At 43.8% G+C, this 22,890-nt stretch overlaps 1 protein-coding gene and 2 long non-coding RNA genes across 13 annotated transcripts in view; 1 reads left to right on the top strand and 2 right to left on the bottom strand.

Moving 5' to 3' along the window:
• The window catches only part of srrm4 (serine/arginine repetitive matrix 4), a 361,375-nt gene extending 339,056 nt beyond the window's left edge, over window positions 1-22,319 (top strand). For all 3 annotated transcript variants that reach the window (XM_085961798.1, XM_085961799.1, XM_085961800.1), the window contains exons 9-13: window positions 6,844-7,202; window positions 7,869-8,099; window positions 13,117-13,227; window positions 15,467-15,607; window positions 19,241-22,319. In XM_085961798.1, coding sequence (XP_085817924.1) covers window positions 6,844-7,202; window positions 7,869-8,099; window positions 13,117-13,227; window positions 15,467-15,607; window positions 19,241-19,538 — 1,140 coding nt within the window. In that variant the 3' untranslated portion in view covers window positions 19,539-22,319. The remainder of the gene's footprint in view (window positions 1-6,843; window positions 7,203-7,868; window positions 8,100-13,116; window positions 13,228-15,466; window positions 15,608-19,240) is intronic.
• LOC147104445 (uncharacterized) overlaps window positions 1-22,890 on the bottom strand; it is a 185,212-nt gene that overhangs the window by 147,404 nt on the left and 14,918 nt on the right. The gene's annotated exons all lie outside the window — the stretch shown is intronic.
• LOC147104446 (uncharacterized) lies at window positions 512-22,200 on the bottom strand. The gene is made up of 2 exons (XR_015072344.1): window positions 22,114-22,200; window positions 512-1,927 (listed from the first exon to the last, which is right to left on the bottom strand). It is a non-coding gene; the product is annotated as an uncharacterized LOC147104446 (long non-coding RNA).

Here is a 22,890-nt window from a genome sequence, read left to right on the forward strand (position 1 = left end):
AGATTTAGCTTGATGATGTGTTCCCACTTGCCGCGCAAATCAGTGTCAATGTCCTGTGCATTTAAAGAATCAACTTTCGAAATAGTTTCCCCCATTTTCCTTATTGTAACCACAGGTCGCTTGAGGTTTACAAAATGGTGCGACCGCTCTAAATTGGGGTTTGAGGTCTTAAGAGGAGCGGAACCTCTTACTTCCCGCTGTCTGGAATTCAGAACCTCCGTTCAAAGCAGGAGTGCTGTAACCTTGCCTTCCGTGATCTGCAGCTCCTGAGCAGATGGTCGGCGGCAGCTCCGAGTCCCAGGGCTGCCTGTCACTTGAGCTCACCGACGGCAATTTGGAGAGGGGTGGGGGCGACAGCACTATCAGTTCTTAAATCCGGCATTAGACGGAGTGCTTCACCGGGGCAGGAATCAACACAGTCACAAGACTGCAGGGAAGGAGAAGGCTGACACCCAATTATGTCATTTGCAGTAAAGTTACTAACAAACATTAAATAAGAAGTACTGAAGTATTAGGGTGGGGAGGTGCTTTTATTTCAAGAGATTTTCATTTTGCTGAGGTTGCGAGCTGTATTTCAAAAAATTTTAACAGCAGCATAAAATAGTAAAACAGATGATGTAATTGCAGATCTTGTCCCAAGTTGCATTTTTTTCCAATTCTATTTTACATAGTGTGAACAACACATTAGAGATTCACATCTTTCTGTGCCACAGGTGAATATTTCGTGTGACCTGTTGCAATTTTGCCATGTAAGCTTTTGAGCCGTAAATACTGCTGGCTGCGAATCTTTTTTCTGATGAATTAAAGAGAATATAAAGTACAGGACATCAGGTGCAATAAAGCCAATGCCCCCAACCCCAACTGCTAGCGACATTTTAACAGCATCAAAATGGCTGTATAAAATGTTGGTTCAAGTCCCCTGACGTTTATACAGCAATCGACAGAAAACACTATCTCGACTTCATTGAATAGGTTTTACATGGCACTGTACATTGGCACATCAATGTGGCCCCACGTGAAATGGTAGTATAGGAGCTCCTTGCCACAATTCCCCACACATTGGGACATTGCCCATCTTAGCCAAGCTGTCCATGAGAGAAGGAAGCACTGAGTGAAGGGTGGCCCTTCCCACCCTAATGCAGCTTAGAACATCAGAAGGTTGCTTACTGGGGTCTCTCTGTGCACGCCCACTACTGTTTGACTGCAAGTACTCATCTGCTCAACAGCACATGGTGCAAGGGAACTAAACCGAGTGAGAAAAGAGTCTTCAGAAAAAGAGGGTTAATATATGGCTATCCCTCCATGGTATTCCCCAATGTGGTACTGAATCAGGCAGACCCGGAAGATTGCAGGTTGCCCCTGGTCTGCATCTTATCTCGAGTAACAATGGGCACTACAATTGGCCCATGTGCTTCCCAGGATAGGGAGAGAGAGCACTTCAGCCAGGATTCCTGTTCAGGGTCACTGTTCAGTAGTCTCTGCTGGAAAATGCTTGTGTGAGCACTGGTGGGCCTCAGATCAGGACAGACTTGAGCTTACCCGGGATGCCCACCATTGTAAAATGACTGGCTGCCATTCACTGTCTAGGCTCACACATGAAGAATTGCCACTCACATAAGGGGCTGCCAGTGGCTGCATAGCCATACAAGGCACCTCCTCCATGGCGGGTCCAATATTTACTAAATCGTACTTCCACAGACAATACTGGTTAACAGTGTAAATGGCCATATTACTGAAGGTCTTTTATGTTATAACAAAGCGCAGGAACAGTTCATAAATCAGGCTGCCATTCACTCGCTTGTTAAAACCAGCTTTGCTTTGTTCCCCATCCAACCCACGTATCTTGATTTGGTTCTCAGACAATGAGTGTTTGTCTCTGTCAATCAGCATATTGAGTTCGGTATTGGTGTTAAGAAAATGTAGCTACCTGTAAAATAAAAGTAATTGTGCTTTAAAGAGCATTCCATATAAAATGTAGTGAACAGTACTTAAACAATCATTGTGCTTTCCTCATGTTGCACGCCAATCTAGAAATTTTGTTTACATTTTCTTTCTAATACTGCACTCGAAATGAATAAGGGAAAGGTGGGTATTGTCACTAAATTTACAATTAAAGGCATACAGGAATAGACAATGTAATTTTTTAAATGTTGTTTAAAAGCAAGACGGAAGTACATTGCAGTATGAATATGTGTGAGAGATTGGCTGATGTAAATTATAATATGGATCCCTGCCGATTTTATATAAAATGTTTCATTTCTAGAACCCAAGGCCATATCATATTCTATGTCAGCCAGGTTTGCTCTTTATTTTTTACACATCTATAGCGCAAACACTTTAGGAGTTGTAGTTCATCAATATGCTTGATTTGTATCATGTAGCATGATATTTAACAAAAACAGCATTTTTTTTTTTTACAGTAGGGACTTCCCAAAACATACCTAGTAGCTCACATATACCAGCTTTACATCTAACTTGAGTTACACATTTAACAATTAATACTGCAGTTTGATTTGAAACCTAAGTATGGGCTGCTGGGAGATCTGTGGAGATTTCCACCCATCCCCCGCCACCTCTCATCCTGTGCACATGCACAGTGCACATTACATGATGCACATCTCCCATTAAAAGCTAGACTGGTTCGCAAATACAGAAATGCTAGTTCTTAACTGCTAACATTGCTTGATTTTCTTGGACTCCCACTTAGATGGTAACAGTTTTAGAAAGTCTAGGATTGAAGGTATGGAGAACTGAATTGCCAATTTGATACTGTTAGAGGGAAGCGGTAATTAGGACTAGGAGTAGTTCGTTCAGCTTATCAATTTGCTCTTGCATTTCATTAACCATGGCAGTTCTAACTTTTTCCAATTTCCTGCTTTCTTCCCATATCCCTTAATATCCTTACTTCCAAAATAAATATACATAGAAATACATAGAAGTTATCACATGGAAACAGGCCATTTGGCCCAACCAGCCTGTGCCACCACACAAGAAAATAGTCCTAATCACGTTTACTCACCCTTTAACCCCGTTTCCTTCATCCACCTCTCCAATCTAGTCTTGAACGTTGACAGAGTATCTGCCTCAACAACTAACCCTGAAAGTAAATTCCGCAGCCTCACAGCTCTGTGTGTGAAGAAGTTTCTCCTGCCCTCAGTTCTAAATCCCTTTCATTTGATTTTGTATCTATGGCCCTTTATTCTCGACCCATCAACTGCTGGAAACAGTCTGCTTCTACCTACCCTGTCCCACCCTTTCATAATTTGAAACATTTCTATCATATCTGTGTTAACATAACATAAAAAAGACCCAATTCTTTAAGTCTTTCTTCCTTTTAAGCATCTCAATTGATTCTGGATCTATGATCTTCTGAGGCAGTGCATTTCTCACTGTCACAACCTTTTGTTTGAAAAAATATTTCCTGAATGGTTTAGTTTTAATCTAGCTGGATTCTTCTGCTGTCTCAGTCTTTCCCCATCTACCCTGTCAATTCCCCACGTTATTTTAAACACCTCAGTCACACCGACTTAATCTCCACATTTCTAGGAAATGTAATCAAAGTTTACCCAGTCTCACATCATAGCAAAGCACTTGCTACATCTCAATTATCCATGCTTCTCAGCTTTTCAAAGAACTCGCTCAGCAAACATTTCAATTTTGTTTTCTCTAAATGAAAATAAATTCAGTCTGCGAGTCTCTCTTCATAACCGAAAGCCCTATGTCTTACAATCATCCTTCTGATCTTTCTGAAACCTGTTTGATGCATCAATAGGGTGTAAAAAACTTCACGTTTCAAATTTAGCCTCACCAGTGATTTAGTCAAGGTTAGAATTAATTATATTGACTTATAATCAAATGACCTCAAAGTGTATCCCAGTACCTGATTAGTCTTATTGATAACAGCTTCCCTGTTGCTTTCAATGAATGGGCACTGGTCATATCCAAAACATTTTTTCCTTTCCCATCTCTGTTAGTGGAGATCCCTTCACTGTGTGCTTGGTTGTCAGAATGTCATAAGGCACCAGGCTCAGGAATGTAATCCTGACTGTAACCATTGGCGGATTTTGGGTGCATTTAACATTGTTCATGCTGGATTGGAGTCACATATAGGCCGGACCGGACCAATTGGGTTTTTATGACAATCCAACAGCTTCATGGTCACTTTTACTGACATCACCTTTGTATTTCCAGATTTTTTAAAAACTGAATTCAAGCTTCGCAAACTGCCATAGTGGGATTTGAACTTCCATTGTCTACATTACTAGTCCAGTGGCGTAATCACTACACCACCATACCTGATAATGTGGAACTTTATCAAATGTCTTCTGAAAACCTAAATAAATTACAGAAACCAGATATTCTGCCATCAACTGATTGAGTTACCTCACAAATAATTCCTGTAGATTCGTGAGTCGTTAATTACTGCTCTTAAATCTATGTTGACTACTGCTTATGATCTCTGTATGAACATTGACACTATCCTCTTAATCATGTTCTCCACTGTCCGTAATTCTGATGCCTCGCTCCTTTTCTGAATGTTGGGATAGCATTCACCGTTGCCCAGACCTGCGGTGTCCTAGTCATCATTGCTCCCTCAACCAAAAACAAGGTTAATTGCTTTTATCTGATAAGAATGCAAGAAATAGGAGGAAGAATAGTCCATATGGCCCCTGAAACCTGCTCCGCTATTCAATAAGATCATGGCATCAACTCCACTTTCCCGCCCTATCCCCATATCCCATGATTCCCTTAGTGCCCAAAAATCTATCGATCTCAGTCTTGAATATACTCAATGACCGAGCATCCACAACCCTCCGAGTGAAGGAATTTCTCCTCATCTCAGTCCTAAATGGCCTACCCCTTATCCTGAGACTGTGACCCCTAGTTCTAGACTCTCCAGCCAGGGGAAACAGCCTCTCAGCATCTACCCTGTCAACCCCGCTAAGAATTGTATACGTTACAATGAGATCACCTCTCATTCTTCTAAACTCCAGAGAATATAGGCCCATTCTACTCAATCTCATTGCTGTTCATTGAATCTTTTCTTTCCACAACCCTTAAAATGGTCTTAACTTGAATTTTCCTCTAGTTCTGAACTCACAGTTTAAGCTAAATAACTTTTATTAACTTAATTTTATTTCCTATTTTTGCTTCTTCCTTGGTGCTCTTCTCAAAACTCCAAAGTTTGTTCTTTCAGGGGTTTAATTCCCTCTAGTAGCACTCTGGTTACCACAGGTAAAAATGATATTTATTGTAAAGGGATTAATGACTTAAAATATCACATTAAATCATCTTTTCGTGTGAACGTGTTAACCAGTGTACTACCGGAAGAGAGTAAATTCCCTCGCATCTTTCATGTCTATATTGTTGCATGTGATCTTAGACTTTCTTAAAATATCAAATTGAACTGCACAGTGATCAATGTTCACACACTTCCAGATTACCAATCAATTCTAGTGGACACCAAAATACTAAATCAAACTTGCCTTCGTATCCTGCATCCCATGTTGAGTTAAGAAGCAATCATTGATTACATCTATAAAACTGTGTCGTTAGCACAGAGCAGAGAGTGCCATAACTCCATAACTACAGCTCCTAAAATGGCGCGTGACTCACATATATTCTGCATAAGATGTACATCAGTTAATCACTGAGTTTAAAAAAAAATCTGATTAATAGAATTTGAGTTCATACAAATCCTGAATTTATAAAGGTAGAAATGAAACTGGCAACATATTGTTTCCCTCCTGAGTTCTGACAACAACAGTGAATGGATTGTGAAATTGTTTTTTTTTTAAAAAGCTACAAAATTCCCACACAAAACGGGTTGCTCGGTCGCCAAAATCAACCTGTTGCTGTTTCTACTTGAGCTGATTGAAATGTGCTTAACAAATGACGTTGTTAATCTAATCCTTAAACCACGTTGGGGGGAACACGGGAGGCCTATGAACCGCTCCCAGAGCAAACGTGTTCCGTTGAAATCTGTTGCTTGAAAACTCCACTATTCATTGTTAACGTTTAACAACCAGACGATTAAAAATTGTGAAATATGGCTGACGAACCTAGTTTAGATTTTTTTAAGTTAATACTCCCACAAGCAATTGAAATAGATTTAAAGCAACAAAAAACAATCAATAATAAGGAAAAAAAATGGAGGGATTTGGACAGGGTTTTGTGTCTTTTTTTCTTGTCATTTGAGACTCTAATGATGCACTTATGTTGCCCGCTCTTCCCTTTTTCTTACACCTTACCTACTTAAGGAGGAATTCTTGATTGGTAAGTCGATGCTACCCGCAGACTAGGGATTTACTATAGGTCGCTGGAGAGAATAGATTTCTTCTGCAGGAAACACAACAAAGCTGTACCTTTCAGAGGGGCTTTTTAGTTAAAGTGATGGACTATTTGTTTTGCGACTTTAATTTGTACATAATTCTCATTTTGTGATGTTCGTTCATTGTCCTTTTTAATGCCACGCTTACTGGGGCCTATTGATTTCCTCTTTTTAATGCAGTATTTAGTCCTGTACGCATATCTTATTTTTCTTCCTTCACATACCACTTATTTTTTTAAATTTCCTTATCTTTTTTAATTTAAAAAAAAAGCTTATTTCTCTTTTTTCTCTCCTACAGTTCTTCTTTTGTTACTACATCGTTGGCATGCTTTTTTTAAACAAAAGAGAGAAAAAAAATGCATGATGTCTAAATCTACGAGTTTTCATGTTGGAAAGATTTTTTTCTGTGTTTGGGGGTTAGGTGCCTTTAACAGTAGACAGTGCATCATACAGGCAGAAGACTGTCTCAGCAACACTATGCCACGTAACAGCAGCAATGTTTCTGTTCGCAGATATGCAAGTCAGGGTCTTCCGGGCACACGCTTGTGAAGGAAGAATGCAACAAGCTTGATATTGCACCCAGCCAGAATGGAGGCTACCAAGATTATGACTCGGGCAATGACACAGCTTCACCCCCCTCGACCAAAGCCGCCTCATCCAGATCACAAGCCGAGGAACAGAAAGGGCAGCCCCTCGACCACCGTGCAGAATTAAACCGCCAGGCGCGATCCCCAGGCAAACTGAAGTTTAATGAGGCGGAGCCCAGCTCAGATTCAGGGAATTCAGTGACGAGCTGCTCGTCCCCGTGTAAAGCTGCACCCTCGTCGCCAAGTGCATCTCCGGGTTATCAGCTGGACAAAGGGGCCAGGGGGTAAGTCTTCCCACTATTGAGAGAGGTCTGCAAAGAAGGAGCTGCCTCAAAGAGGCTTCAAAGTCACTCACACACCAGGCAGTATTGTCAATTATTGGAATCTGAAAGCCTACCAGCTCCTTGGTCATGTGATAGCAGGTTGTCCGCCCGCCCTCGTGAATAGGCAGTTGGGCATATAAGGAAAAGTGTGATTGCGGAAGTTGCCGAATTGCCACCCCTACTGTAACTCCAGCCCCACACTAGGAGGTTAACTCTTAATGCTTTCTGAATTGACCTTTTGTAGTCGCCTAGTGAATCGTTCAGTTATAAAAGCAATTTCTTTAAGAAGAAGGCCCACTACTGTCAGGGGGTCAATTTTCCATTGGTAGTGGCCAAAGGGGTTAATCTTCGACTGCCCTGGTCAAGGGGTTCAATTTATTTTTGCAGAAGATTTCCTAATGAGATCAAATAATGAGTTAGAGTCCATGATGAGATTGTACTGATCTGTAGAAAGAGTGAATTTGATGAGCTGAATGACCTTTTTTCCCTTCCATGCTTTCTCATGTTTTTATGGTCCATGATCTTCGCCAGTTGTTAGCGATGTGAGCGGCAATAAATGACACTGTCACCGAGCATCTGATCCTTGTCCAGCCAAGTTTACATGGGATTCTTTCCCTTTCGTTTCAGAGAATTACCTTCACCACACGATTGGCCAACAACCACTGAGAGACAGAGAAGTCCTTCCCCATCACCTGACAGAAAGTCTCCCGAGAGACATCGGTCCAGAAGTGACTCCAGCAGCACCAGAGGGCGAGGCAGAAGCTCCCGCAGCTACAGCTGTTCTTCTCGTTCCCGCTCTCCTGAGTACAAGTCAACTGCAAAATATTCAAGAAGCAGATCGCATTCTTCAGGGAAAAGGTTTGTCCGAGTAGCCAGTGAGACAGTTAGAAATGAACAGATGAGATCGCCCCGATGGCTTAAGTTGGTAAATGCACCACACAGTGTGGAACTGAGCCTTACAGAGTAAGAAAGTCCCAAATTCAATCCCTAGTCTATGGTAAGTTGGTAACACACTGAGTCAGAAGGTCATGGGTTCAAGCCCCACTCCAGAGACTTGAGCACATAGAGTGACATTCCAGTACAGTACAACAACAACAACTTGTATTTATATAGTGCCTTTAACGTAGCAAAATGTCCCAAGGTGCTTCACAAGAGTGTTATAAGACAAAAATTTGACACCGAGCCACATAAGGAGAAATTAGGGCAGATGACCAAAAGCTTGATCAGAGAGGTAGGTTTTAAGGAGCATTTTAAAGGAGGAGAGAGAGGTAGAGAAGTGGAGAGGTTTAGGGAGGGAATTCCAGAGCTTAGAGCCGAGGCAACTGAAGGCACGGCCACCAAAGGTTGAGCAATTATTATCAGGGATGCTCAAGAGGGCAGAATTAGAGGAGCGCAGATATCGCGGGTGGTTGTGGGGCTGGAGGAGATTCTTCTTAGAGGTAGGGATGGACGAGGCCATGGAGGGATTTGAAAAAAGAATGAGAATTTTGAAATCGAGACGTTGCTTAACCAGGAGCCAATGTAGGTCAGTGAGTACAGGGGTGATGGGTGAACGGGACTTGGTGCGAGTTAGGACACGGGCAGCTGAGTTTTGGATGGCCTCAGGTTTACGTAGGGTAGAATGTGGGACGCCAGCCAGGAGTGCGTTGGAATAGTCAATTCTAGAGGTAACAAAGGTATGGATGAGGGTTTCAGCAGCAGAAGAGCTGAGGCAGGGACCGAGACGGGCGATGTTACGGAGGTGGAAATAGGCGGTCTTGGTTATGCTGCGGATATTCTCCAATATTTAATTGGAGAAAATTTCTGCTCATCCAGTGCTGGATGTCAGAGACAGTGGAGGGGTCGAGAGAGGTGGTAGTGAGGTAGAGCTGGGTGTTGTCAGCATACACGTGGAAACTGATGTTGTAGTTTTGGATGATGTCGCCAAGGGGCAGCATGTAGATGAGAAATAGGAGGGGGCCAAGGATAGATACTTGGCGGACACCAGAGGTAACAATGCGAGAGCAGGAAGAGAAGCCATTGTAGGTGATTCTCTGGCTATGATTAGATAAATAAGAATGGAACCAGGTGAGTGCAGTCCCACCCAGCTGGACAATGGTGGAGAAGCGTTGGAGGAGAATGGAGTGGTCACCCATGTCAAAGGATGCAGACCCGTCGAGAAGGGATAGTTTACCTTTGTCACAGTCACAAAGGGTGTAATTTTTGACTTTGATGAGAGCCGTTTCTGTACTGTAACAGGAGCGGAAACCTGATTGGAGGGATTCAAACATGGAGTTCCGGGAAAGACGGGCATGGATTTGGGAGGCGACAACACATTCAAGGACTTTGGAGAAGAAAGGGAGGTTAGAGATGAGGCGGTAGTTTGCAAGGACGGAGGGGGTTAAGGGTTGGTTTTTTGAGGAGCGGGGTGATGACGGCAGATTTGAGGGAGAGGGGGACAGTACCTGAGGAGAGAGAACCATTAACAATGTCAGCTAACATGGGAGCCAGAAAAGAAAGTTGGGTGGTCAGCAATTTGGTGGGAATAAGGTCGAGGGAGCAGGAAGTGGGTCTCATGGACAAGATAAGTGCGGAGAGGTCATGAGGCGAGATCGAAGAGAAACTGGAGAAAGATACGAGTTCAGGGCTGGGGCAGGGGGGAACGTTGGCCCGGTGGGCTAGGGAAAGGAAGGGAAGTGGCAGAGGCAGCTGAACGGATGGTCTCAATCTTAGAGACAAAGAAATCCAGGAGCTCCTCGAATGTGTTGTTGGAGATGAGGGTGGAGGAGAAATGGGAGAGGGGTTTAAGGAGATGGTTAGTAGTAGAGAATAGAAGCCAGGGATTATCTTTGCATTCCAGAATGATTCTGGAATAGTGAGCAGTTTTGGCAGACGAGAGCAGGGCCCGATAATGCTTTATGTGGTCCAGCCAGATCTGGCGGTGAATGGCTAAACCAGTTGTCCGCCATATCCGTTCAAGTCTGCATCCCTTGGACTTAAGGGAGTTAAGATGAGGGCCGTACCAGGGGGAACGGCCAGGGTGAGAGAGAGTAATTGTTTTAATAGGGACTAGGGCAGCAAAGGTGGTGTTGGTGGTGTGGTTCAGCAGATCAGTAGCTACAGAAATGTCGTGGTGAATGGAGGGCCAAAGGCTGGACACTTGGGATTTCTTAAGTTGTAAGTGAGTTGGGAGAGAGTTTTTTTCCAGGGTGGACACAGAAAGAAGTGGGGGAGGGGGATGTGGGTGGAGAGCGATACGAGGAAGTGGTCAGAGATGGCCTTATCTGCAATTGACACGATGGGAGTAACGAGGCCACAGAGATGGCAAGGTGAGAGGGTGGCCGAGAATATGGGTTGGGGAGTTTACATGGAGGGAGGGATTAAGGGAGGATGGGAGGCTAGTGAACTCAGAGGAGAGAGAGCATGATGAATTGAGGTGGAGGTTGAAATCACCGAGGATGAGAAGTCGCTCGGTACCGAGGCTGAGGGAGGAAAGCAGTGAAGATAGCTCTGTGATAACATTTTTATGGTACTTGGGTGGGCGGTAGAGAACGAGAATTTTAAATGAGGTGAGAGGGGTGGAATAAGGTCAGATGCTCAAAGGAGGAGAAAGTGCCAGAGGAGTAGGGGGACAGACCAAGGTGTGATTTGGAGATGAGAGCCACACCGCCACCATGGCGGTCTGGGCGGAGCAAGTGGCGGAAGGTATAGCCAGGTGGGGAGGCTCCATTTAAGGGTAAGGTGTCATCACCCCTCAGCCAAGTTTCCGTCAGGGCCATGACGTTGATGCAATCATCCACAATAAGCTCAGGGACGGCAAGGGCCTTGAGGGAGTGCTGCACTATTGGAGGTACAGCAGGAGGAGATGTTAAACCAAGGCGCCGTCTGTCCTCTCAAGTGGACATAAAAGATCCCATGGCACTATACGAAGAGCAGGGGAGTTATCCTCGGTCTCCTGTCCAACACTTAGCCCTCAACTCTCCAATAAATCATTATTTACAAGTGTCCCAGCATGTGCAATCCAAAAGAAGCCTGCTACTCAAATATCTTATGCAGTATCTTCGTCAAAAACACTTAAAAAAAAAACGTCCTTAGGAGTATTCGGGTCAGATTCTACAAATTCAATGAGAAAAAATGTAAAATCCTGTAAGGCTTCATTAAGGTCTAACGGTATTCCATAAAAGGCAGAGAATGCTCTAATTATTGATCTTTTCTCTGCTGCTGGGGAACTATTGATGAAAAAATGTTAAGAAATGAAGACTTTCATTCATATAGCACCTAATCAACTCGACAGAACATCTCAAAGCACTTTGCACACCACAAACTCATTCAAACTAACCCTAACCCTAACTATCAACACTTAAAGAAAAAATAGTTTAATAGTTGAGCTCCTAAACCTGTATACAAACATTTCCATTGTTGAAAAGCAGAGTATTTTTTAAATGGTGAGAGATTGGGAAATGTTGGTGTCCTTGTACACGAATCACTGAAAGTTAACATGCAGGTACAGCAAGCAATTAGGAAAGCAAAGTTGTACGCTGGCCTTTATTACAAGAGGATTTGAGTATATGAGTAAAGACGTCTTACTGCAATTATATAGGGCCCTGGTGAGACCACACCTGGAGTATTGTGTGCAGTTTTGGTCTCCTTACCTAAGGAAGGATATACTTGCCATAGTGGGAGTGCAACAAAGATTCACCAGACTGGTTCCTGGGATGGGGGGAATTGTCCTATGAGGACAGATTGAGTAGACTAGGCCTATATTCTCTAGAGTTTAGAAGAATGAGAGGTGATCTCATTGAAACATACAAAATTCTTACAGGACTTGACAGGGTAGATGCAGGGAGGATGTTTCCCCTGGCTGGCAATTCTAGAACCAGGGGTCACAGTCTCAGAATAAGGGGTCGGCCATTTAGGACTGAGATGAGGAGAAATTTCTTCACTCAGGGTGGTGAATCTTTGGAATTCTCTACCCCAGAGGGCTGTGGAGACTCAGTTGTTGAGTATATTCAAGACAGAGAGCGATAGATTTTTGAATATTAAGGGAATCAAGGGATATGGGGATAGTTCAGGAAAGTGGAGATGAGGTAGAAGATCAGTCAGGATCTTATTGAATGGCGGAGCAGGCTCGAAGGGCAAATGGCCGACTCTTGCTCCTATTTCTTATGTTTTTATGTTAGCAGATATATAGCAGTCCTAGGAGTCTCCTTTAACTTTGGTTAAAAAAGTCAGTAATAGCTCATTGGTAATTCCTATTCTTAATGCACCTAAAAGCATTTTACTCTATAAAAGGTCCTGGGGGAGCAGTGATCCAAAACATGCAATATCAGAACAAAGCTCTCTGCTTTACTTTTCTTCCTGCTGCTCCTCCAAATCAAGGCTGTGGACCCACGATTCCCATTGCTTAAAGTGACAGAATTTGGCTCCTGGTATTTAGGTTTAACTGGTGACCAGACCCATGAAAATGTGAGACCCTTGAGGTCAAATCATTGATAGTAAAGAGTGCCATCAACATTTCATCAATGTAAAACTGCCTTCAGTATTGGAAATGTGTAAGCACATAAAGCAGGAAATATGGAAAGTCCCCCTGCCTTTTTATGTCTGTTATTCTGGTGCTCTGGAATATGTCCCGTAACATAAAAGGGCCATATTCCACAACACCGGCAGATTTGAGCTATATAGCAGAGTCATTTCAAGAAGCAATTCTTTAATACAAAGCGGCCATCATGTCAGCTCCTGAATGCTGTAAAATGGAATCATTTCATCAACCTAAATTTCAAGTTGGGTTGCTGCAGTACATTTGCTACTCAAGCCACACCAAAAATGGATAACTTTATAGTTGGATGTAAAGGCAGATGGATGAAGAGTCAAGGGCTGTTCCTTTGTGCTTGGCCAGGTCTTCTTCGCGTTCTCGAAGCTATTCACCGAAGTCCAGGAGGAGAAGCTCAGGAAGCAGGAGCTCCCGATCACGACGCAGCCCGAGCTATTCACGATACAGCCCGCAGAGGTAATGAATTTAAGGGGTCGTTTTATGGGTCTGAGCTCCCAGTGCACAGCTTTGCACAACAATTGGGAATCCGGGCATGGAGGGCAATGCACTGAATTTACAGACTGGACGATGTTCAATGGCTGGAAAATCGTTCGGCCCACGAAATGTGTGCATTGATTCTTTCCCCAAATTCCTGATATGCGCCTGGTCGCGTGATGCTCTGTACAAACTCAGAAAACAACCCCTTTAGATGTCTGCCTTCCCAAATTCTGCTGAATTTATGCAAGAATCCAATAAAGCAATAGGAGTGGTGAGACGCAAAGACCTTGGTGATTTCATAGGTTATGCAGTGGTGCTAAATTGATATTGTGACAGAAGTTCACTTTGACTTAGCACAAAATAAATGTAAATAATTATTGTGAATAAAGGTCCTTTGGTTGATTGGCACTGCTGAATCTTGCTACATACTCTTCATCAGTCTGTACACTATTTCCACCCAAATTGAAAAATAAAAATACCGGGAGAATAGTCTCCAAGCCCTACCTCACTGGTAGTACAGTTGGCCATCTCGCCCAGCATCACTGAGTAAAATTAACCCCAGTGACATCTAGCACTCTATAGAACATCCTTGCTTCTGTCTTAGATGCAAACGATTATAATTTTTTCAGGCTTTCAAGGATTTCAAAAGGGATTAGACAGACACAAAAATGAATGAACTGATATCATCTTGGCTGGATATCTTTACGCTCATTGTGGACTTTTATACTTCACGTCCAGACCACAGTCCTAGTTGAGGCTGTAAAGTGTCATTCTTACTGCTGAACATGTAACATTTGTTATTGTGTGCCCATCAGTAATAAGCAAGTGCGTACTTTACTGTGCCATCATTTTAATTCTACATTACATGGGGCAGATTTTCCTCTTTAGCGATTAGTTGTAAACCATTGCGTTATTGGAGCACATATAGAAAAACTGGGCAGGGAGGATCGCAGGCCTGTAACGCAGCCTGTAACGCAGCCCACCCAATTTTCCTTTACGTGCTCCACCCGTACGATGCTCTATGCCTAAGTGCTAAAGAAGAAAATCTACCCCCATTTGTCAATCATTAACATAGGAACACAGGAATTATGATTGGAAAAAAACCATCTAGTTCACCTTCTACCATCCTGGCGGTCGTATGACACAACGATAATGGGTTATTGACTAATCATAGCAATCAATCTCTATCAATTAGTTTACAACAGACTCCGACATGACACAAGGAAAACCCCAGTGGTGGAGAGCTTTGGGAATCATAGATCCAAAGTCACCTGTTACTCCCAAGCATGTTACACTTACCACATGTCATATCTCAAATATTGTATCCCAAATATTATTTTCTGAAGGAAATCTATCTAATTTAAGTTATCTAAGTCAAGGAACTTCTAGCTCAGAGGGAGCAGTTGGGTTCTTTCTCGTAACTCAGCACAGACATAAGGATTCGATTATACAAGGTTTTAATGCAATATCAATAGAGGATTGACCCTTAGATTCTCCCTCCTTTTTATTCTCATCTCCCTCCTTTGTTTTGTTTTATTTTTAGTATTTTTCTAACTTTGTTCTGCCTTTTCTAATCTCTTTTGATCTTACTTTAAGTTTAAGATCTTTAACTTACCTTTTCTCTTCAGCCTTCCCGCTCTCACTGTCTATATGAAGTTTCCATTCAAGTGGCTGGCCTCTAGTTCCCAAGGCCATCGATTCTGGTGAAAGGTCTCACCTGAGGATAATCTATCTTTCTCTGTCAATCGCTGATCAAAATGCAGAGTATATCCAGCATTTTCTATCGTGAAAAATGTCTGCAATGGACCTTCCATTACCCATCTTTAACGCAAGGGACACTGTTAACCCCCAACCCCCGACACACACACACACCAGTGGATAATAGAAACTGACAGATAATCGAGAGTCCCAAATTTTCACCTTATATGTGTGGTCCAGCAATACTCCGCTCATGGTTCGAGCACAGTTGACAAAAGAAGTATTATTTCGTTTTATTCACCAAGAAAAGGGAATGAAATACGTGTAACATAAAGAGCTATGAGGCAGTATCCTGTGCAAGGCTTTTTCCTCTGAAAATTCTGGCAAAGGATTAGGGTGGTGGATAATATAAATGTGATAATGGAGGTTCCACTGCATTTACTGTTAAATAGAAAAAATGGTTTCATCGCTATTGTGCTTCAGTATTTTAAAGTTGTTGCTGTAAATTGTAATTGGATAGGGACCATGACCGAGACCGGGATCGTAAGAAGTATAGCTCACGAGACAGAGAGTCCAGGCGACGCCGGTCTCGCTCCTACTCCCCAATGAGGAAACGGAGACGAGATTCACCAAGTCATCTGGAACCTCGACGGATCACCAGGTCTGTATAACATTGTTCTGTAATTAAGGGGCAATTATTTTCACCCCATATATTTGTTCGGTATTAACGATTAGGAGGTTCAGCCGTGGTGTATGCTTTGCTTATCACCAGATAGGTTTGGCTAAAGAAGGTCGCTTAAGCCATTTGAACTCGCCCTTCGAGAATGCCCACTCTACCATCTTCCCGTTACAGCGATCGGTTGTTTCTTAAGTGACTCCAGTGTCTTGACCTTACTCACCCTTCTTGGCAACCTGTTCCACCTGCTGATCGCCCACTGTCTAAAAACATATTTCCTAGCATAGCATCAGTCCTAACCTTGCCCTTGACAGCCTTAAATCTGTGCCCCCTTTTCCTACAGCTTAATGTATAGATTAGCCACTTTAAACGTATTGTCTGGAGGATGGCATGGTGATGGTATAATGGTGCTTAAACATGCTGCCCAACTGAGTGGTAGGATGCAGGTTTTGCACTCATTGGGGACCATTTTGACTTTGGGCAATACAGGTTGAGCATCTCGAATCCGGCAACCTCAGGACTGAGGCTGAGCCGGTTTTCGTGTTTTTCCGGACTTCGGAACGTGTTTCTGATGTCCGGAAATATCGCAACCTGGGCTCGAGCTTTTCCGGACTTCGGACATCAGAAACACGTTCCGAGTCCGGAAATGCCTGGGCCCAGGTTGAGGTCTGACGGGGTGTCCAGATTCCGGAACATTTTACGGATTCCAGACGATCCTGCCACCAATCGTCCCAGAGTCCAGATTCTGGAACTCCGGATTTTGGACACTCAACCTATAGTGTAAAATGGCCGATATCGGATCAGCTGCCCGTTATACATGTCTCCTTATTTTCATTTCTATTGAAGTCAAAATTACCCCCTTTGTCCCATAAGCCAATTTTCCAATCCCAGCAGTAGTATTGGGTGGAGTTCAGGGCACAAGATAAGCGCGCCATCCCCAATCCCTAATCCCCGCCCCCGCCCCCCACCCATCCCCAATCCCTAATCCCCGCCCCCACCCCCCCCCCGCCTCACACAGGGAAGCAAAGAAATTCAGCAGTAAAATTGCCCAGGCTGCTCTCACAGATCATTGTGACCTTGTGAATCGAGTTTGAAGTTATAGTAACTGTATAATAAGATTTAAATAGTATTACAGATCTGATTCTTGGCTGGTCCTACCCCATCACCCGCCGATCAAATTCAACAATCTCAACACATCAATCATTGCAAATTAAAAAAACACGCGGACATCACTTAAAAATGAGCAAAGCGGGTGGGAGTAAATGGGCAATTGAGGCACAACTTTCACACAAAGCGTAATAGAAATATGGTGTAAGTCAGCAAGAGGAGCCATTACATTCAATCATATAAATGGGTCAAAGAGACAACCACATACGTTTCTAGAGAAAAGGTAGATTTAGTGACACGGTGAGAAAACAAGAGGGTAACGTTGAGGTTAACCAAAAGGGAGAAGTTGGTGAAATCACAGAATCATAGAATGGTTAGAGCACAGAAGGAGGCCATTTGGCCCATCAAGCCCGTGCCAGCTCTCTGCAAGAGCATTTCAGCTAGTCCCACTCCCCCGCCCTTTCCCCTTAGCCCTGCAATTGTTTTCCTACAGGTACTTATCCAATTCCCTTTTGAAAGCCACGATTGATTCTGCCTCCACCACTCTTTCAGGCAGTGCATTCCAGATCATAACCACTCGCTGCGTTAAAAAAGTTTTCCCTTATGTCGCCTTTGGCGCTTTAACTATGTCTAAATGGTGCTTTAACTATTTCTAAAATTCTCCTATGTTCCTACAAAGAAGAAAAACAAGCTCTCAAGGTGGCCTACTGAGTAAAGGCACCACCTGATGTAGGACTAGCCCATATAGACGCAAGTCCCAGATTCGACTCCCAGCCTTACATTGAAATTACAGCATGGAAATGGGCTGCTGGGCCTAACCCGTCAATGTTGGTGTTTACCCTCCACACGAGCAGTAGTCCTGATACCATCTACGCACCCTGTTCCCATATCTCTGTGCTAAGCTAGGTGATTTCAGCCGTGTCAACAATTGCAAGACTGCAGTTGGCCTCAGTACGCCTGAGCTTGCGAAAGGAAATCTCAGCCAGGGTTCCCACTCCTGATCACTATCCTGCTTTGCTGCCGTGCTCTGCTATAATGCCACCATGGTTGAATGGCTTGCCATCATTCGCTGTCTAGCCTTACACATGAAGGATGGACACGGGCAAGGTGGAGGAGGACTGTCAGGGCCCACAAAACCATTGCCCAGCAAGGAGTTGGTGCTTGTGGGGGGGGACGGGGGAGAAAGGGACACACCATCCTGACTTAGAAATATATCGCCGTACCTTCATTGTCGCTGGGGCAAAATCCTGGAACTCCCTCCCTAACAGCACTGTGGGAGTACCTTCACCACACGGACTGCAGCAGTTAAAGAAGGCGGCTCACCACCACCTTCTCAAGGGCAATTAGGGATGGGCAATAAATGCTGGCCTTGCCAGCGACGCCCACATCCCAGGAACGAATAAAGAAAAATCACCAAAAATGGAAACCAACACAAAGAAGTGCTTTGCGAATGTTAAATGGGGCAAATATACCAATAAATCAGATGTATCTCAAAAGGGAGTGCTCCAGGAATTGAAACAGGCTGAAAGTCCCTAAGTGAGGTGATGAGCAGTGTAAAAATGGATGGCTTGGAAGTTTGTCAGATACTGGCCGTGAAATTGGACAAGGGCGGGGGCATAAAACAGGCCAAATCGTATTTGACGATGGTTATAGAACACGCCTGATAATCAATTCTATTGAAGTCATGGGAACTGATTATATGTTGGTCTTTATTACCAAAGGATTTGAGTATAAGAGTAAAGACGTCTTACTGCAATTATATAGGGCCTTGGTGAGACCACACCTGGAGTATTGTGTACAGTTTTGGTCTCCTTACCTGAGGAAGGATATACTTGCCACAGAGGGAGTGCAACGAAGGTTCACCAGACTGGTTCCTGGGATGGGGGGATTGTCCTATGAGGAGAGATTGAGTAGACTAAGCCTATATGCTCTAGAATTTGGAAAAATGAGAGGTGATCTCATTGAAACAGACAAAATTCTTACAGGGCTTGACAGGGTAGATGCAGAGAGAATGTTTCCCCTGGCTGGGGAGTCTAGAACCAGGGGTCACAGTCTCAGAATAAGGGGTTGGCCATTTAGGACTGAGATGAAGAGAAATTTCTTCACTCAGAGGGTGGTGAATCTTTGGAATTCTCCAACCCAGAGGGCTGTGGAGGCTCAGTCGTTGAGTATATTCAAGACAGAGATCGATAGATTGTTGAATATTAAGGGAATCAAGGGATATGGGGAAAGGGCGGGAAAGTGGAGATGAGTTAGAAGATCAGCCATGATCTTATTGAATGGCGGAGCAGGCAAGAAGGGCTGAATGGCCGACTCCTGCTCCTATTTCTTATGTAAAATCAGGCAGAGCGTATAACGGGATTCATGTGATACTGCCTGATTTGTGGCACTGCCCATGAAAAATGTCACCCTCAATTAAAAAAGAACACCCATGTTTGATAGCTACCAGTGTATTGATTATTGGCAAGCGTTAGGAACGCAGCCTCTTACTTTTCTTTTTTTATTTATCAGTGCTCGTAAACGGCCCATCCCATACTACAGACCCAGCCCTTCGTCCTCCAGCAGCGTCAGCAGCTACTGCTCCTGGTACAGCAGCCGGAGCCGGAGTCGCAGCCGGAGCAGGAGCCGGAGCAGGAGCAGGAGCCGGAGCAGGAGCCGCAGCAGGAGCCGGAGCCGGAGCTACTCCAGCAGGAGCCGGACTCGCAGCCTCAGCAGGAGCCGGAGCCGGACCCGGAGTTCACCCAGACGGAGCAGCAGCCGCAGCAAGAGTTACGACTCCGCGGGCAGCTACGAGAGCCTGCGGCGCTGAGCGCCCCCACCCCAGTCCCCACCACCACCCGCCCCCCCTCCCCCCACCCCACCCCACCCCACCCTTTTCCTGCTGCCTACTCGCAGATTGTCCTGAGTTATTTTGGTTTCCCACTGTTTAAGTGACGTGTGGAATCCAGTGCGTGTGAACGTGTTGCAGCGCACGCTAGACAGAATGACTGACTCACGTTTCTCCATCTCTTACTTTAAAGATGAAACAAAATCCTCGGCCGCTTTCATTTTTTTTTGAAACATTAACCCAAGTCTGGACTGAAAAAAAAAAGGCACAACTTGGAACGATTCACTGATTTCTCAATCATGTTTTGATCAGATTGTCACAAAGGGATATTCTGAGGTTATGTAGGGTGCGGCCACTGCACTGCAGTGCACAGCAGCAGCAGTTCAAACTGAAGGCTGTGGCAGCCTAGCAGGTGCAGTATGGCTATTTTCGGAGGCTGTTTAGACTTTGGTTCACTGAGGTGATGAATCAGATTACATGCAAGGACAGCTGGCACCTCCCCCCTCCCCCCACCCTCCCCCGTAGAAATGCCACGTGCGCCCATTTATATTGGATTCAGTCTACCTACTTGACTGCAGACACGAATGAGCTCACCATGGTGGGTGCAGTGTACACTCTGCCATGTTTCAGGCTAGATTTGGCAACAGGGTGCTGCTGACATTCCCTGCCCCAGCAGAAAACAAGCTCGGTTGTTAATTAATAGATACAATTTCATGGAATGTGGCACGACTCCAACAGACCGCAAGCCTGTGGCGTACCAGTTTGATTTGCTGCGCTTGTTTATAAAATAAGAGTGTTTACTGCCCATTAACAGATGCTGGTTAGCCAACTTGTTTTAAAAATCAATCGTAACGAATCTGGGCATTTGGTCCACGTGCGGAATAATGGAATAAGACGCATAATCATCAAGCACACGGGTCACGGTACATTTGCAATGCGCAGACACAGTGATGTGCATCGTATATTCTGTGCAGTTTGCAAGAGGTGAGGTACATCTCGTGCTTTTCTCCTGGGTCGGATTCCTGGATAGACTGAAAAGTCCTTACTAGAAAATTCTGAAATGCTCCTTCTGTAAACTTTGAATTTTCCATCCTACTATTCCTATCATTGGGAAATCTACACTGAGGGACCAAGGCCTGTGGCGCAGGGCACCATGGGAGGGAAGACGAGGTAAAGCGGAAGTAATAAGTTGGTGACACCGAGCTTGGCTTCTAAAAGCCTGTAGATTGTAGATGGAGGAGAAGGCTAGGGAGATAAGGAGTTCTGCAGTTTTAGGGTCCAGAGAAAGATTGAGTTACGTTATAAGATGGGCCTTGATTTTAACAGAGTGAAAGGAGGAAGAAGAGTGTGAAGGATGGCATAGCCAGTACGTAGTTAGTATAATTTTTTTGTAATACTGAGTTCATTTGATTCGGAATCCACAACTATTATAAAGGAAATAATTTCATTTCGTCTTTAATATGTATATATGTATTTTAAAAACAAAATAAAAGTGAACTGCAGCTCCAAAGCAGACTGGATTTGGCACCGGATCCACTCTAAAAACAAAGGGTACAATGAGCTTGGGCAATCTCAATCCAGGTCCTCCTGGCCAAATGAAAGTACATCTAATCGGACACCGACTGGCACTAACTTGGCGATCTCGCTCAGATAGGCCACAGCCGGCTGCTGTAGGACGTAGAAAGAAAAGGTGGCGCTGGTGCAGCAGTAGGGTATTTCTCAAAGATTCGGGCTCTAGCACATTGTTGGGGCAGAGTGAAGGGAATTGGGTCTAGCCATGCTGTACCTGATCTGCAAGTCTTTGATGCTCATTCTGAGTGCCTGAAATGGGGAAGTGTTTCGCTCACCAGCATAGACATCCCTCACCCTGATGAGCACGAAATTCACAAAAAGGGAACAACGGTGGCGACAGGCCAACGAGTGAAAATAATCTTATCCTGCAGATCAGTATATAAGAGGACCCCTAGATGACCTTTAGTAAATTATTGATAGACTTTTAATCTTGCTCCTTATTTTGCACTCCTATGATATTTATTTCAAATTTGTCACGTCTAATTAGCAAATATACCAAAATCTTGTCTGCTAATTCTTGATCAATTGTATTTTCACTATGCACTGTAAATATATTGATAAAGGTCAATACTGTACCCATTTATTTAATATTTATTTGCCCTATTTATTGAACTTATTTATATAGAGTAGGCAGCGGAGCCTCTACTTAAGGAACTGCCATGTGTAGTGTGCAAAATCCCATTGTTTTCCTTTTTCTTTTGTAAGCCATTACATACAAGACTTCGTGAAACTGTGTTTGTGAACAAGGGCCTGTAATCGGAAGACTTAAAACAAATCTGAATGATATGAACCTCCCAATGATAAATAATAGCAGCCAAAAAATGCATTGGTTAATGTTCAGTATTATCAATTGTAGCTAGAATTATCAGTCACGTATAACAACTATAGGTGTGTTTGTATTCGTCAGAACGCTTTCAACCCAAATAGTTTTTGAATGTCTTAGAACAAATGAAATAGGAAGAGCAAGGTTGAACAAGGAGCATACTTGTTCAATAATGTCAGTTGGTATCTAATTCTTCTATCTCCTCTTGCACTGGAGTCGGAGGTGTCTGTTAATATTACTGTACCAGCTCTTTTAATCTTTCTGTGAAAATAAGATATATTCTTCATGACATTAGTCTTCCTGATGCATTTAATTTGTGAGCTTGTAAAGCAAAACTGTTAAAGGAAAAATAAACATCCTGACTTGAATTTGAGGCTTTTTTTGTGTTGGTGGTATCATGATGTTGCACAAATCCTACACCCGCCATGTATCCCGATCTTCCACAGTTACAATACCATTTCAGGTAGGCTACACCAAATGTGTCACCTGTGGCTCAGTTGGTAGCACCCTCACCTCTGAGTCAGGAGGCTGTGGGCTCAAGTCCTGCTCCAGAGACTTCAGCACAAAAATACAGGCTGACACTCCAGTGCAGTACTGAGGGAGTGCTGCACTGTCGGAAGTGCCGTCTTTCAGATAAGAGGTTAAACCAAGGTTCCGTATGCCCACTCAGGTGGACGTAAAAGATCCCATGGCACTATTTCAGAGAAGAGCAGGGGAGTTCTCCTCAGTGTCCTGGCCAATATTTATCCTTCAATTATCACTAAAATAGATAATTTGGTCATTATCACATTGCTGTTTGTGGGACCTTGCTGTGTGCAAATTGGCTGCCATATTTCCTACATTACAACAGTGACTACACTTTAAAAGTACTTAATTGACTGTAAAGCATTTTGGGATGTCTTGAAGTCATGAAAGTCGCTATAGAAATGCAAGTCTTTC

The sequence above is a fragment of the Somniosus microcephalus genome, chromosome 19, assembly GCF_052327205.1.
Source record: "Somniosus microcephalus isolate GS21.2 chromosome 19, FLI_Smic_1.0, whole genome shotgun sequence".
NCBI lineage: Eukaryota > Metazoa > Chordata > Chondrichthyes > Squaliformes > Somniosidae > Somniosus > Somniosus microcephalus.